The sequence below is a fragment of the Hoplias malabaricus genome, chromosome 2 (assembly GCF_029633855.1).
Source record: "Hoplias malabaricus isolate fHopMal1 chromosome 2, fHopMal1.hap1, whole genome shotgun sequence".
Classification (NCBI taxonomy): domain Eukaryota; kingdom Metazoa; phylum Chordata; class Actinopteri; order Characiformes; family Erythrinidae; genus Hoplias; species Hoplias malabaricus.
In genome coordinates, this window is record NC_089801.1 from 53388759 (window position 1) to 53403750 (window position 14992).

The 14992-nt window shown below is 39.5% G+C and overlaps 2 protein-coding genes across 5 annotated transcripts; both read right to left on the reverse strand.

Moving 5' to 3' along the window:
* Positions 1 to 111: 111 nt before the first annotated feature.
* Positions 112 to 8105, reverse strand: prozb (protein Z, vitamin K-dependent plasma glycoprotein b). 4 transcript variants are annotated; one of them, XM_066660146.1, is made up of 8 exons: positions 8004 to 8105; positions 7478 to 7641; positions 7226 to 7250; positions 7000 to 7113; positions 5262 to 5393; positions 2357 to 2464; positions 1560 to 1677; positions 113 to 722 (listed from the first exon to the last, which is right to left on the reverse strand). In XM_066660146.1, exons 2-8 carry the CDS (start codon positions 7534 to 7536, stop codon positions 190 to 192), a joined length of 1089 nt encoding a protein of 362 aa, XP_066516243.1. In that variant the 5' UTR covers positions 7537 to 7641; positions 8004 to 8105; the 3' UTR covers positions 113 to 189. The 4 variants fall into 4 exon arrangements, with proteins under 4 accessions (XP_066516245.1, XP_066516243.1, XP_066516242.1 ...); XM_066660145.1 differs by having other exon boundaries at positions 2357 to 2469; positions 8004 to 8099; XM_066660148.1 differs by lacking the exons at positions 7000 to 7113; positions 7226 to 7250; positions 7478 to 7641; positions 8004 to 8105 and adding an exon at positions 6439 to 6962 and having other exon boundaries at positions 112 to 722.
* Positions 8106 to 9515: 1410 nt separating this feature from the next.
* f10 (coagulation factor X) lies at positions 9516 to 14989 on the reverse strand. Its single transcript, XM_066659966.1, has 8 exons — positions 14843 to 14989; positions 14398 to 14558; positions 13363 to 13387; positions 13090 to 13203; positions 12882 to 13013; positions 11834 to 12165; positions 11293 to 11410; positions 9516 to 10243 (listed from the first exon to the last, which is right to left on the reverse strand). The coding sequence occupies exons 1-8, from the start codon at positions 14901 to 14903 to the stop codon at positions 9624 to 9626; spliced, it is 1563 nt and encodes a 520-aa protein (XP_066516063.1). The 5' UTR covers positions 14904 to 14989; the 3' UTR covers positions 9516 to 9623.
* Between the last annotated feature and the right edge of the window lie 3 nt (positions 14990 to 14992).

A 14992-nucleotide genomic window follows, 5' to 3' on the forward strand; every position in this document is an offset into this window, starting at 1 on the left:
TTAATGTTCAAGTTGAAGCCAATGCATTCTCGTTTAGATTTGTATGCTGAGAAAGGAGGAATCTCAGGACGTTTTTAAGAAGCACATTTCAACAGATAATAAAAATGACTCTGAAATTTATTTTAATTTAGTTTAATCTTGTCATGGCAGTGGGAAATATCAGCCAGTGAGACTTTCTGTCTTCAGATGTCATCTCAGCTCTGGCTCAGCCCTCAATACGAGTTGACGGATCCAGTGTAGATATCTGGAAACTTTGGTGAACACAAGTCCCTGATTACAGTCATTTTCAGAAAGGGACAGTCCAGTCAGAAAAGCTGTATTTCCTTCTACTGTTGCAACAGGAGTCCCAGACTTCAGATCACACTGGACCCTTCTCTGTTGTGACCATTGTCTCGTGCCAGTACTGGGTCCTTGGTCCTCCATACAAAACATCTTATTGGTCAAGGAGAACGTCAGGTTGAGTGTGCCATGGCAGTCCTCTAATGAGAGATATAAAGGACGGTTGGTCGAACCAACCAACACACCTTCTCTGCCAGTCTTCATCAGGATATTCTCACTGTAGTCTTTCTCTGGGAGGCAGAGGGCAATTGTGTCTAGGCCCAAGATGATTGGCTCATTTAACTCCAAGAAAGCCAAGTCATCGTCAGGCTTACCTTGCGTATACTTGTGAAGAGTACATTTTGTGGCATGGGAAGCATTCCTTTTTTCATTGCGATGGCCGGCTGTGAAAATTAGGTACATGATCTGTATTTAATCTATGTTCTATAGCAGATCTTTTTAGTAGATGGTTATTTAAAGATTTATTAATGACATGTGTGAATATGTAGACCAATCAGCCATAACACTGACTTCCTCTCTTTACTCTCAGCTCCACTGACCACACAGGAGCACTTTGTAGTTCTGTGATTACAGACTGAAGTCCCTCTGTTGCTCTGCATACATTGCTTAACCCCTTTCATCCTGTTCTTAAATGGTAAGGACCACCACAGAGCAGGTATGATTTGGGCAATGCTGCAGTGACACTGATATTGCGGTGGTGTGTGTTGGTATGACAGCAGCAAGCAGTGCCCAAGTTTTTAAACACTGTCCAAGAGTCTACCTCGTTGTTCCACCTTGAAGACATAATGACAGATTGTAGCTCATCTGTTGTCGTTGCACAGTGTGTGTTTTTTGTTCTCTAGTCCTTCATCAGAGGACACAGGACGCTTTTTGGCTGGATATATCTGGTTGGTGGATTATTATAATAATAAAATAATACCTGCTCCGTGGTGGTCCTGTAGGAGTCCTGACTACTAAAGGACAGGTTGAAAGTAGTCACACAAAGTATGACACAGAGAGATACGGGCTACGGTCTGTAACTGTAGAATTATAGAGTGCTCCTGTATGGTCAGTGGGGTTTAGAGAATGGACAGAGTTTGTAGAATCAAGGACGTGGTCATAATGTTATGGCTTATTGCTGTCTAAATAGTTTAAATGTATTATTAACCTGGAAAAAAGGACTTGAAAGTGTATTCATGATTTTGCTGTATTTTTAATGTACTTTTAATGTTATTACTCACCAAATAACATGTAAAGGTTTTTGTCGTTTATCATGCAGGCAGCTGTGGTAAGTACAGACCTCTTTCCTAAGATCACACCATGGCAAACCTCATGACCACCATCATCCACAAAGGTTACCTGCACATTACATAGCGTTTTTAACTGAGTTAGGTTTGTACTGAAGTGTTGAGATTTACCATAACATTCCCATTATGACAAGCATGTCATGGTCGGTTACCAGAGGTCCTTCATCCTGCACAGCCTGGTCTTTTCCCTGCTCAGCCACACCTGGTTCAAACTAGCGGTAAGAGACGTGATCACAAACAAGATGTTCCTGTCCTCTTTCTCCAGCTTCAGAATCGGTGATCCTGCATGAACCTGGGTCGGGTCCTTACATTCTCTGTCTTTTTGTGATGGCAAATCATGGTTTCACCTTCCACTCTTATGCTGAAAGCTCTCTCTTGTCTTCACAAGACTGGACTAATGAATTGCTATCTTTACTGGTCTATATACACAGGCCATGGGGCCCTTGTTGATCTATTATATATCAGAAAAATTAGTCTTTAATCTTCTTCAAAGTTGGGGAGTATTTTTACTTTAAAATGACAGCTTCTAAATCATTGTGATGTTTCACTGACACGAAATAGGAGGAATAGAGAGTCTGTTATTGCTAATCAATGCTTAGCACTGTAGAAATGCTGGCACTATGTAGGTTTTGGAGGAGCCTATGAAATGTAAGTAAATTGAGCAAGAAAATATCAAACTGTGCGGGACTCTAGACCTCCAGGACCAAAACTGGATCTGTTATCATGCTCACCTGCCACGGGCATTGTCTTTGGGAGCAGAGCTTGTCACCAAGTTTATTTATGTCCTTGTTCAGAGTGGCAGATTTTTCAGAAGCAATCTGAAGGTTCCCACAAGGGTTCTGAACTAAGAGAATGGAGAATATCAATCATAGGAATCCTGAAGCATCCCAGCAAAACACTGCTGAGTTAAAGCCACTGTACGTTTGTATTTAAAAGAACACTAGGTAGTATTTTTACCTTACATTTCAGAATCAGAATGACATTGATGCTTAACTGACCTGTAATAGGGAGAACAGAGCCTCTGCTGTTATTATTCTAGGCTTCTGACTGCAGAAACAGCATTATGTAAGTTTTGGAGGAGGATAAGAAACAACCAGCCTCTCCCTCCATGTCTCCCTTGATTTCAGGAGAGTGTTCTGAATTAGTGAATTACACTTTACGACTGAAAATTGTAGATGGTGTTTATGTTAAGGATTTGCTTTGTAATAACAATATAGCTATATAAAATAGTGCAATTTTTTAGTAGCTCAAAAAATCCCTCTCAGCTGCCTGCTCAGAACTGTGAGTGCAGGATACAATGCAGAATGGCCGACTAACACCTCCATGGCAATGTAACGTGACAGACTATGCAGTGTAACTCAGGCAGCTGTAGCATGTTTTGGGAAATAAACTTATTAGGGTATGCATTCATAGTTAAGCAGTCTGAATGCATGAGGTATTACTGAGGAAATATGTGAAAATGAATGCGATGATGGCACAGCAGGTAGTGTCACAGTCACACAGTTCCAGGGACCTGGAGGTTGTGGGTCCAAGTCCTGCTCCAGGTGACCCTCTGTGAGGAGTTTGGTGGGTTCTCCTCATTTCCGTGAGGGTTTCCTTCCATGGTCCAAAAATACACATTGGTAGGTGGATTCGTTACTCTAAAGTGTCTGTAAGTGTGAGTGAATGTGTCGCCCTGTGAAGGACTGGCGCCCCCTCCAGAGCGTGATCCCACCTTCCACCCAGTGATTCCGTGTAAGCTCTGGACCCACTGCGACCCTAAACCAGATAAGCAGTTACAGACTATGAATAAATGCGATGGAAGGCCTTTGCTTTATCAAAGCGAGTGATGTAAATATAATGCTTATTCTTATTAGTTCTGTGGCAGATCTGTTGTCACATCCACCAATTTTATTCCAGGCCAATAAATCTAGGAGAAGAAACCCGTGGAGGCATTTTTAAAAATCCCTCAAAAGAAAAATAGACCATTTGAACACATTCATCATAACACATTCATCACAAAACATACAGATAAAGAAGATAAGTATGAAAACAAATGGAGTGTGGCTTTAAGGCCCATTGTAATGTATTAGCTCAGCATACTACAAGATTACTTCAGATTTAACAGATTTTGCATGTGTTCATCTCCAAGGCACAGCTTTTCAGCCAATCAGGGTGAAGCTTCAGCCCAATCCCATACAGTGTTTGAATGAACAGGGACAGTTGTAAGACTACTTCATTAAAAAGATTAACCCTTACAATCTAGACTTTGTGAAGCTGAAAACTATTAAAACAAAAACAAAGTTTGAGCGAGAGAGCGAAACTGTGCATGAGACCAAGTGAAAGTGCTTCCGAGACTGAGTCTTCGCACAGATTCTGTCATAAACGACATTTCATAGTTTACAGAGTTTGCAAACGGCTCTCTGGGCTTCAGCTGATGTTGAGCCGGGGGAATGTGTATAATAGAAGTAAATGATGCTGACTGCATGATAAATGTCATATATCACTCATTATAAACGCTGGACCTTGTTATTACAAGCTTAAAGTGTAATTTTGGTGGTACTGTAGCTGTTATGACCACAGCAACCGACAGAGAAGCACTTCCAGAATCGATGTCCAACACTAAAAACTGAGCTAATCTGGCTAAAGCTAGCAGGCACTACCACTCGCTCTCGTTCATCAGTAACTCTCAAAAACCTGATTTTAACACTATCCTCAACAAAGCTTAGGTTCCATTGATACAAGAATCGAAGTCTAACGTGAAAAAAATTAGCTAATCCGGCAAAGTCTGCAGTCGCACACCTGGGCTCATTGCTCAGTGAACCATAAAAACTTTAATATATCACTTTCATAAACAAAATAAATCTAGCTAACACCACAACACATATTTACTGCTCTAACTTGTCCTCATGTCTGTTTCAGCTGTTTTTGTAAATTCAGACCAGTATTAACTCTTGTATGGCTGCTCATTCATTTTTTCTCTTTCTCTCTCTCTCTCTGTCTCTGTCTCATAATGTCCTAAGAGTGATACCAAGCTAGATTCTTCTTGTAGTTAGGTAATCAATTGTAAGATTTGTGTCGTTAAGTGTTACTCATTTCTTGCGAGAGCCCTCCGCTTCACGATTAAGAAGTTGCTAAGTCCAGTAAGCTAGCAAAGGACCCAGCATAGCAACAAACACTCTATTCTCACTATTATGGCTCAGTGGAACATCACAATAATTTAGCAGCTGTAATTTTAAGGTAGAAGTACTACAAAGTGTTCCTTTAATAAGACTCACTAATTCATGTTGCTAATGAATCAAGTGCTGTTGATAATGTGTTCTGGCTGGATCCCGGAAGTTTGTGATAAGTGAGGGGTAAATTAAAATTAGAGAACAGAAATAAAAACATGGCCAGAGCTATTTAAACAGTTCTAACACAAGGCTGTTAACAGGGTCTCGCCTCTACTCTCTAGCATTAGCTGAACATGGGACTTCTCCAAGAAAGAGATGCAACAATTCTAGTCCTTGAGGGACAGAGTACCAGGAATTATTTTTCCTTCATTCTGTAGTTTCCTAATTTGCCTCCTAAATGATCAAAATCACAAAAGTAAATTTTGTGATCCTACCAGAACACATAATCAACAGCATTTTGTGTGAAACAAAAGTGGAAGAATACCCTGAGGTGTACAGCTCCTGCCATCATGGTGAAGTGTGTAGCCCCTAGCGCAAAAACACCGGAAGGATCCATGCATTGGTTTGCAGTAGTGTTCGCAAGCCAAGGGGCCTCCAGAAGGACATTGAGAAACATCTGCTCAAATCATAAGAAGGGATGTAATTAAAAATATAATCTAATTTGAATAACTTACACACATTGTAGAATTCTATTGGTTTACAAATTGTAGTGCACCACTGATTACATTTATGTTTAATTAACAAAAAAAAAGTCAGATGTGCAAAAAGTCTTGCCGATCATCAGGATGTTTTCTGGCAAAATTGAGAGAAAAAGTTTTTTTCTTTTTTTTTTTGCATGTTTGTCACTCTTAAATGTTTCAGAACATCAAACAAATTTAAATATTAGTCAAACACAACACAAAATGCAGTTTTTAAATGAAGGATTTTATTAATAAGGGAGAGAAAAACGCCATGGCCCTGTATGAAAAAGTGTTTGCACCTCCAGTTAAACATAACATAATTGTGGTTTATCACATCTGAGTTCAATTTCTCTAGCCACACCCAGGCCTGATTACTGTCACACCTGTTCTCAATCAAGAAATCACTTAATAAGACCTGCCTGACAAAGAAAAGTAGACCAAAAAAAAAAAAAAAAATCCTCAAAACCTAGGCATCAATCCAAGATCCAAAGAAATTCAGGAACAAATGAGAAAGAAAGTAACATTTCTATTAGTCTGGAAAAGGTTATAAAGCCAATTCTAAAGGGTTGGGACTCCAGTGAACCACAGTGAGTGCCATTATCCACAAATGGCGAAAATGTGGAACAGGGCTGATCCTCCCCAGGAGTGGCCAGCCAACCAAAATTACCCCAAGAGTGCAGCAACAACTCATCCAAGAGGTCAGAAAAGACCCCACAGCAACATCCAAAGAACTGCAGACCTCACTTGCCTCAGTTAAGGTCAGCATTCATGACACCACCATAAGAAAGAGAATGGGCAAAAATGGCCTGCATGGCAGAGTGCCAAGATGAAAACTACTGCTGAGCAAAAGGAACATTAAGGCTTGTCTCAATTTTGCCAGAAAACATCCTGATGATCGGCAAGATTTTTTGGAAGGTGTGTGTCCCATTACATTTGGCATAAAAGTAACACTACATTTCAGAAAAAGAACATCATACCTACAGTAAAATATGGTGGTGGTTGTGTGATGGTCTGGGGCTGTTTTGCTGCTTCAGGACCTGGAAGACTTGCTGTGATCAATGGAACCATGAATTCCGCTGTATACCAAAAAATCCTGAAGGAGAATGTTCGGTCATCAATCCAATTGAGATGTTCTGGCATAACCTTTTAAAAAGGTGGTTCATGTTCGAAAAAACTCCAATATGGCTGAATTACAACAATTCTTCAAAGATGAGTGGGCCAAAATTCCTCTACAGAGCTGTGACTGTGCTCAACCAGTTATTAGGTTTAGATTAGGTTCATACACTTTTTCACACAGGGCCATGTAGGTTTGGATTTTTTTTCTCCCTTATTAATAAAAAACCTTCATTTAAAAACTGCATTTTGTGTTTACTTGTGTTGTCATTGACTAATATTTAAATTTGTTTGATGATCTGAAACACTTAAGTGTGACAAACACACAAAAACAAAAAATCATGAAGGGGGCAAACACTTTTTACACCACTGTAACTTGGCTGCAGGTGCTAATATACATCAGCACACTCCAACAGTGATAAACCTTGCCTTTTTCACAGCTGGACCCGGAATACATATCTGTGCACTTGCAGCTGTAGCCTCCTGCTGTGTCTTTACAGGTACCACCATGTTGACAAGGATTTGATTTACACTGGTCTCCATCTACAGTCAAACAAGATGTTACTACACCATTTACTACAAATAATCTTAATACACCTCTCCTTATTCCATTAATAGATAAGAGTGAATGAATGAATAAATGAAGACTGCTCACCATAGTATGTGGACCAAAATTCTTCCTTTAAGAACATACATAAAAAGGTTTTACATGAACAAAACTTTGAAGCATAATGAGCCAGAATGTGTCTTAGTTAATGCAGAGGTTGTCATTGTTGCTTTCAGTGGTGTTGGGTGATTAACAATTAAAAAAAAAATTATTAATCACTCTTCTAAATCTACCTGGTCTTGCTTGTTTGTGATAAGTTTAGAATAAAGTCTCAGAAAATGTTCCAATGTCAAAGTTTACCGTTTTCTTATTGTCTTCAAAGACCTCTCTGGCCTCCTCCTTATTGCATCTCTCTTCATAACATTCTCTTTCCAAGTTTCCTTTTAAAATCTCCTCCAAAAAGAATGTATTGGCACGTTTAGGCCGCAGGAAGATTGTGCTTGCCCGCAAACGATTCTGGAACACTACAAGTACAGTGATAAAGGGCAGATAGGATTAACATAAATCAAGGACTTCAGGTCAGTTCTGAACTTTTGTGTTCTTTGTGTAAGTTTGTAATGGAGCACAACTGACACATTGAAAAGGATTTGGCAGAACACCAAAATGAAAATTTTCCTATTTCTCTTCACTGCTAATAAACCACAACAATGGTGTTGTTCTCAAACTCAAACCACACTTTTTTTTAAATAAATACTGAAACAATATAGAGTATATCTTGCACATTTTGGAAACTGTTCTGATTGTAAATCCAGAGGAATGAGTTAAATAATTCTCCAGTTAAATAAACTTGTTTTATATCCAGCTCTTCATGTTGTGGTGTCTTTACCTGTTGGGTCAGCGCTGGCCAGGAGGTAGCTGCTGTGCAGTGCAAACAAGACAAGTTTCCATGTTCGAAAATCCATTGTGAATAGATAAATGTCTGAAAATGTTAACACTGACGGATCCACTCTTGTGCCTTTCTCTTGGTTACGCCTCCAAATTTTACTGGCAGTACCTCCTCCCCAGAGATATGTTCTCCATGGTCTATCCCAGGAGCTGCCTCTCCACTACTCCCATGTGTACACAAACATGTCCACACATTTATATGTTACTAATGTTCTTTTAAATCTTTCCATGAAAATGTGCCTATTCAAGCCGAGTTACATAAAAGATTAAATACAATTCATAAAATGTAAGTGTGACATTCTTAAATACTGAGAAATATCTTTCCCTTCTGTAAACGTTGGGGCTGAAAATTTGCCTTGTAGAAATACTTTGTAAACAGAGGGGAACCATGAGTTGGACTCTAATCTGTAAACAAACAGGCAGAATGTACACAAGTAACCAGATCAGTAAAGCTGGACCTTAAACCCTGTTGTTTTTTTCTTCATCTGTATTCAGTGAGGGGTTAAAAAAGGGACTGAATCTGACCGCACAACATATTTCAAGTCATGCATCAAAAAAACTTTAGGAGGCATAGATGAAGGCCAAGATATGGCACACTACGCTTTGAAGTTTGTAGGTAAACCTTCTAATTAATGAATTAGAGGTTAGGTGTAACCACTGAGGACATAGATGTTCAATTGTGCACAAACAGCTTGTATAATAACCATAGAAAGTAATAGCGATAGAATGAAACACTCAGGAGGAGCTGCACAAGAGGAGCTGAACCATAACCAAATCCAAGCATTCAAACAGAATGGTACTTCCCCTTTGCTGGCCCTGCATTTTCCATAGTGAGAATCTAAAACCTTTGGAATGAGCTGAAATGGTATTTGATACAGAACTACTCATCAGACATCAACCAGCCACACTCATTTCTTTTCAAAAATAGATTGCAATCAAATCCTGGTCTACAGCCTTTCCATAAGAGTAGAGGGTGTTACTGCAGTGAAGGGGGAAAATGACCTATAATACACTTCAGAAGAACCATTGGATGACAACAAAAATGTATTAATAAAATATACTTACAAAGTCCCATAACCCCTAAATGCCCATAAATGGGTCTATATTTCAGCTCCTCACTTTCATAACCACATTCATTAATTCATGCAGATATATGGTTACACAGGGTGAGTCAAAAGTCGCAAGACACCCTTTTATTTCTTTGAACATGCTACATGACCACCTTCCCATTGGAAAAACTTGCCCTTGATCCAATATGGCTGCTTTCAAGATATAGCCTAAAACATAGGCCCCCTCACCCATTATTTGCTGAAGTATTCAGATAAAAGGATGTCCTGTGAATTTTGACTCACCCTGTACACGTATAGTAGCATTCAAAACCATATGCATAATAACATTTATAACAGAGGCCTATAATAGGCTTAGGGCTTCAATAAGTTGGCTTGACACAAGGACAAAAGCCAATTATATTTGTGTCAATCAGTATAGAATTTTTATTCATTTGTTATGAAGTTGTTTACATTTATCTTCTATGTTTCTCAGTTTATGAGTCAATCTTCCTTCACATTCGTATCACAGGTGTGTACCCCAAGACCTGCCTCTTTTCCCTAGCCTTGCTAAGAGCTCCCTTTTTAGGCATGACCTTGTCCATGACTGATTCGATCCACTTGATGTATTTGGACACCTGCGTGTAGACACCGAACTTTCCCCTGCGAGCACAGCCTTCACCCCAGCTGACCACACCAGTCACAAACCAGGTGTTCTTGTACTTGGTGACGTGAGGCCCTCCACTGTCTCCCTGGCAGGCATCCTTTGTCTCTCTGTCGTAACCAGCGCAGAACATGCGGTTGGAGATCTTGAATTTTGTAGACTCCATACAAGTGGCACGGTCAACAAAAGGCACGGTCAGCTTCTGCAAGATGGTGGACTGCGGGCCACCCTCGTAGATGCGTCCAAAGCCACTGACCATGCCGTCCGGCTGCTGCATTAGCACACGCTCTGCAAAGTCACGTTCTGGCAGGCAAGCAGGGATGATGTACTCGGTGAATTTGATGGGCTTCACCAGCTTGATGAGAGCAATGTCATTGTGGTAGGTTTCAGGGACGTAGCTCACGTGGACCAGAACCTGATCGACTGCATGCGTCATCTCACGGCCTTCTCTGGTCAGAGTGTCAAATTCACCTTTTGGAAACATATGAAAAAAATAGATCACTTACTCATATGATCTTATACTGTAACTAATAAACACTGCTAAATGATGCTCTGCTTTGACTTTAAAAGTTGCAGGACACACTTTCATTCCTTTGATATGCTACATGACCACCTCCCCACTGGAAAAACTTGCCCTTAATCTAATATGGTGATTTTCTGGAAAGGTTCTGGGCATAGTCTAAAAGATAGATGCTTGCTAGGATATTCATGTACAAATGTGTCCTGTGACTTGTGACTTTAGAAACTTCAAATGTGAACTGTTGCTACATAATGACATTGGATAGCTCCTAATGGTGCTTTTCCACTGCCTGGTACGTACTCTACCCTTCTCCATTTTTGGTCCTTGGTACTTGGTCCTTGTGATCTCTACAAGTTCCTTGTAGTTTTACCAATGGCTAGTTTGTGCTGGAGGTCTGCATTTCTTCATAATTGACAAGTTTTATGATTGACAAGTGGTCAGTCAGCGATCTCCAAAGTTTACACTTCACATTTAGTCCCTACTTGGTTTGATTGGAACCACAAGCAAGCAGATGCTAAAAAAAGTACCTGCTTTCAGGAACTGGCACAATCGGAAAGCAAAACAAAACAAAAAAAAATAATTAAAAAATGAGCCGAGTAGAGTAGAACCAAGCCGAATATAGGTTCCATGCAGTGGAAAAGTCTAGTTGTTTCTGTTAGCTAACAGATGCCCACTTTGTCTAGCACAGTAGTATCTGATGGGGAGAAGGAGGGTCACCATAAATAATGAGGCCTATTACACTCCCTTGGGCTCCCAGCCTTGGATGGTTGAGGCATTTAGGAATCAAGCTTGCAATCTCCCAATGATAGGGTCAGTCTTAGAGAGTTGAATCATTTGAGGGCTCTCAAAATGGTTTTCTATTCCATAAAAAGTGACTGCAAAAAGTAATTTTTTAATCAAGTGCCAATCATTTCATTTAGACATTACTCCCAAAATAACAACCCCCCATACACACAGACACAGACAGACACACACACACACACACAAACACAGAAAATACCAAGTATAACTGTGATGGAGCGAGATTGGTTCATGCAATGTGCTGCAGACAGAATGAAGTACTCATTTAGGATGGTCCCTCCACAAAAGCCAATTTTATCCTCATTCACCAGCAGTGCCTAAGGACAGTCAAATATTTGTAACACATTGTCTGTGAGCAATATTTTTAACAGCAATTCCTATTATAAACATACCTAGAAGACATTACATACATGTCCATATACTGTAGCAGTTGTATTCTACAGACTAAAATTGATTAAAATTCTTAAAAAGAAAAAAAAATTCACATACACTGTACAATTTGCAGACAAACCATACAGTAAATTCAGCTACAATTATCGAGGACACAAATTTTCAATTGTACATGCACAACTTTTATAATATCCATTAAAAAAACTTAAGGTCTAAAGGAGGGCTTAAGGTCACTATGCTCAATGACAAGTGATGGCAAGAGGTCTATAAAGCCCCAGCACTGCTCTGTGGAGCAGGGGAGCTGCATCCTCTGTTTCGATTAAAAAAAAAAAGTAGGATTATGTGTGTACCTGCCATGGGCAGTCTCCAGGAAAACAGTCTTCACCATTTACAATCCTTGTGTCTCCAGAAACTTCTGGAATCACTGGTTCTTCTTGTACAGGATTGATTACATCTTCATCATCAAATCCAAATAAAGTGTCTGGATCAGACTGAGTGGAATTTGTCTTCAATGTGGTGGAAGTTGTCTTCAATGTGGTGGAATTTACTGCATTTTTGGTAGTTGTGTTCATGCCTTTGGTGTGGCCAGTGCTATCATCTGTTTCATTGATGTTCTCCAATATAGGATGTATGAGAATACTTCGGGTCTTCTTGGGATGTATCTGTCCGCATCTGAACAGATCTATGAGGGAAAACAAGAGATTAAATACATAAAGCTCCCTCTAATTAAACCAGAAAAGGTTCTTTTGTATGGTCCGAATGAGTCCGAACTATTGAATCACACACCCTCTTCCGAAAGTTATATTCCTACTCTCCTTCAAAAGATACATAGTTCAGTTTCTGCAGTGCTGAAACTTTTTTTTCCTTTTATTTGTAGCAACAAAACAAATCAGAAAAACAAGAATGACATTAATACAACTGAATGTTGAGACCCCTTAAAGTACCCACCCATCCACCAACACACCACATCCTCCTCAGTTGGAATAATAAAAGGGCCAAGTCAAAAAGAATATATAATTAAATATTATAAATTAAGATAAGTTAATACACACATGGACATAATATGAAATATAATAAAATAAAATAAAAGTGGGAGATGTGTATTGATGGAATGAAGGGAGCAATCACCAAATGGATCAATACATAAAATCATAATAATTGTTGTCAGACCTCATGTAGACAAAAGCATTTCCTTGAAATATCCTTGATATTGTAAGCCAGGTGTTTTGAAGCTGTAAAAATACTACCTAGTGTTACTCTGAGGAGCTGATGTTCACTAAAATATCAGGAGGTAGACTCTACACTAAAAGAAAAACATAGCTGCTCTGCTTAATCCCTAAATGAGTAACCAGCCAGATACCGAGACCTTGTTTCTTGACCAATCTGTCATTCTCTTACCATCTGATTTGCAGGACTTGCCATCACCAGCCAGTTTATAGCCTTTGACACATGAACACACTGCACTATTGCGCTCCACTGTGCAGTAGTGTTCACATGCCCCATTCTTGTCTTCGCACAGCAGCGGTATAGCTGTAACCAACAATTCAAAATGAAAAAACTCATCTCTGTGTATACTGTATAAGTAGAGAGTGAGGGCCAGTCTTACCAATCTCACAGTTGTAGCCCTGAAACATTTCAGGGCAGTAGCAAATATATTTTCCAATTCCATCTTTGCAAACACCATTATTGAGACACGGGTGTGATACGCATGCGTCTCCATCTTAAATGACATTGGAGAGAAACATTTTATTGCTGTTCCTGGCTCCTGTGTCCAGAGAAATCTTGAAATGAAGGCTGATTACACTGATTCAATCCCAAACAGAAGTCAAAATTAAATACCACTTTAAATACATCTTTGCCATTGATAACTTTTGCTTACCAATGTACACATTCCAGAATGCATCCTAAGGGATAGAAGAGGACAGTAACAGTTAAAGTAAAATAAACAAGGAACAAGATAATGGGTCAACATTTAAAACTTGTAGTGCGGGCAATCACCCAAGATGTGACATTTTTAATTGCCAGGATATCTGCACATCCTTGAAAGTGAATTTGGTATTCACTTAAAGTCACTTTTTAATCTTGAATATAAATTACTGAAATTACTTATACCAAATTACCTTTTTTTACCCAATATATTCCAAATCACACAATGCTACTGGTTTGTAGTGTTAGAATAGCACGTTTTCTCTTAAGGCTCATTCAAATGAATAAGTCAGTTTTAAACATTGTGACCGTCACGGGCGACATACTTCAATACCTCCTTCATGTTGACATGAATGTTAATAAATCCAATAGAGGACAGTGTAGAGTCAAATGTTTCTGTTGACAACAAACCGCAAAGGTTGAGGAGGTAATGATAATGTACTGTTACTACAAAATAAATGTCTGTGAAGCCCTTAAATACTAGGTAACAAGGACTGGGAACACGTTTCACTTATTTTACCAGTGGACATGTTTCACTTGAACAATCAGCTACATTCCTTCCATGTTTTCAGTGGTACTGCTCGGTTCTGTCAGTATCCATACGTTTGTGCACAAATACACACAAAATGGGCAGAGACCATTAGCCACTTTTTTGGATGCTGCTAGCACAAGGTTACTGGACAGTCTAACGCACTTGGAGGAGAGAACCAACTGCCTGGATCTGTTATGAAAAATAACATGACGCTAATTAATGAGGGAGAAGAAACCCATTCTAGTCATCCAAAAACAGCAAACCCAATTGTGCTAGCTTATACTCCTGAGCTCAAATAATCGGTGATGGAAATGGCGATCTCCCGATGAGATGCTCAACAAATGGACTGCCATGCCACTTGGAAGCTGCTTCTTCATGTGTTTTTAAAGTTAATTCAATGTGTTAAAATGCCAAAATGTGATGGAAACATAAGAGGCAAGAAGAACCTGAACATACTGTTTTTTCCTTATTTTCAAAGATCTCTCGGGCCTCCTCATAGCTGCACCGCTCCTCTACACACTCTCGCTCCATGTCGCCCTTTTTCAGCTCCTCCAAAAAGCTATTTGCTCGTCTGTTCCGTGTGAAGACCTGGCTGGCATCTTTGTTCTGAAGGAAAACTAGAGCAAGGCAGGAGTAGCACAGCTTATCATCAGTAACAGTATCTGGATCTCCCATTATAGACATTATATCAATTCAAATATATAAACAAAACATGTAGATCTTTACTTATCTGGAAGTCATGTCTGTTACCAACAACAGCATAATGCCAGTTTTCTAGTTTCCAATTACTAAACACAAACCAGACTTCGGTCTTCACAAACTGCACCATCGGCTTAATCAACACTGAGAGCTCAACTTCGCTAAGACAAACCAGAAGATTTCAGATTACAAGGGTACTTACCTTCAGAAGTGGCACTGTGCACAAGAAGTAGACAAACAAATGTCTCCAAGAGCCAAAACATGGCAAAATTATTTATCGTGAGGCACGTCTCTGTAACAGAGCAGTGAGTTCTGGATTTCTGGAAGAAGAAGCACAGGAGTCAATGACCTG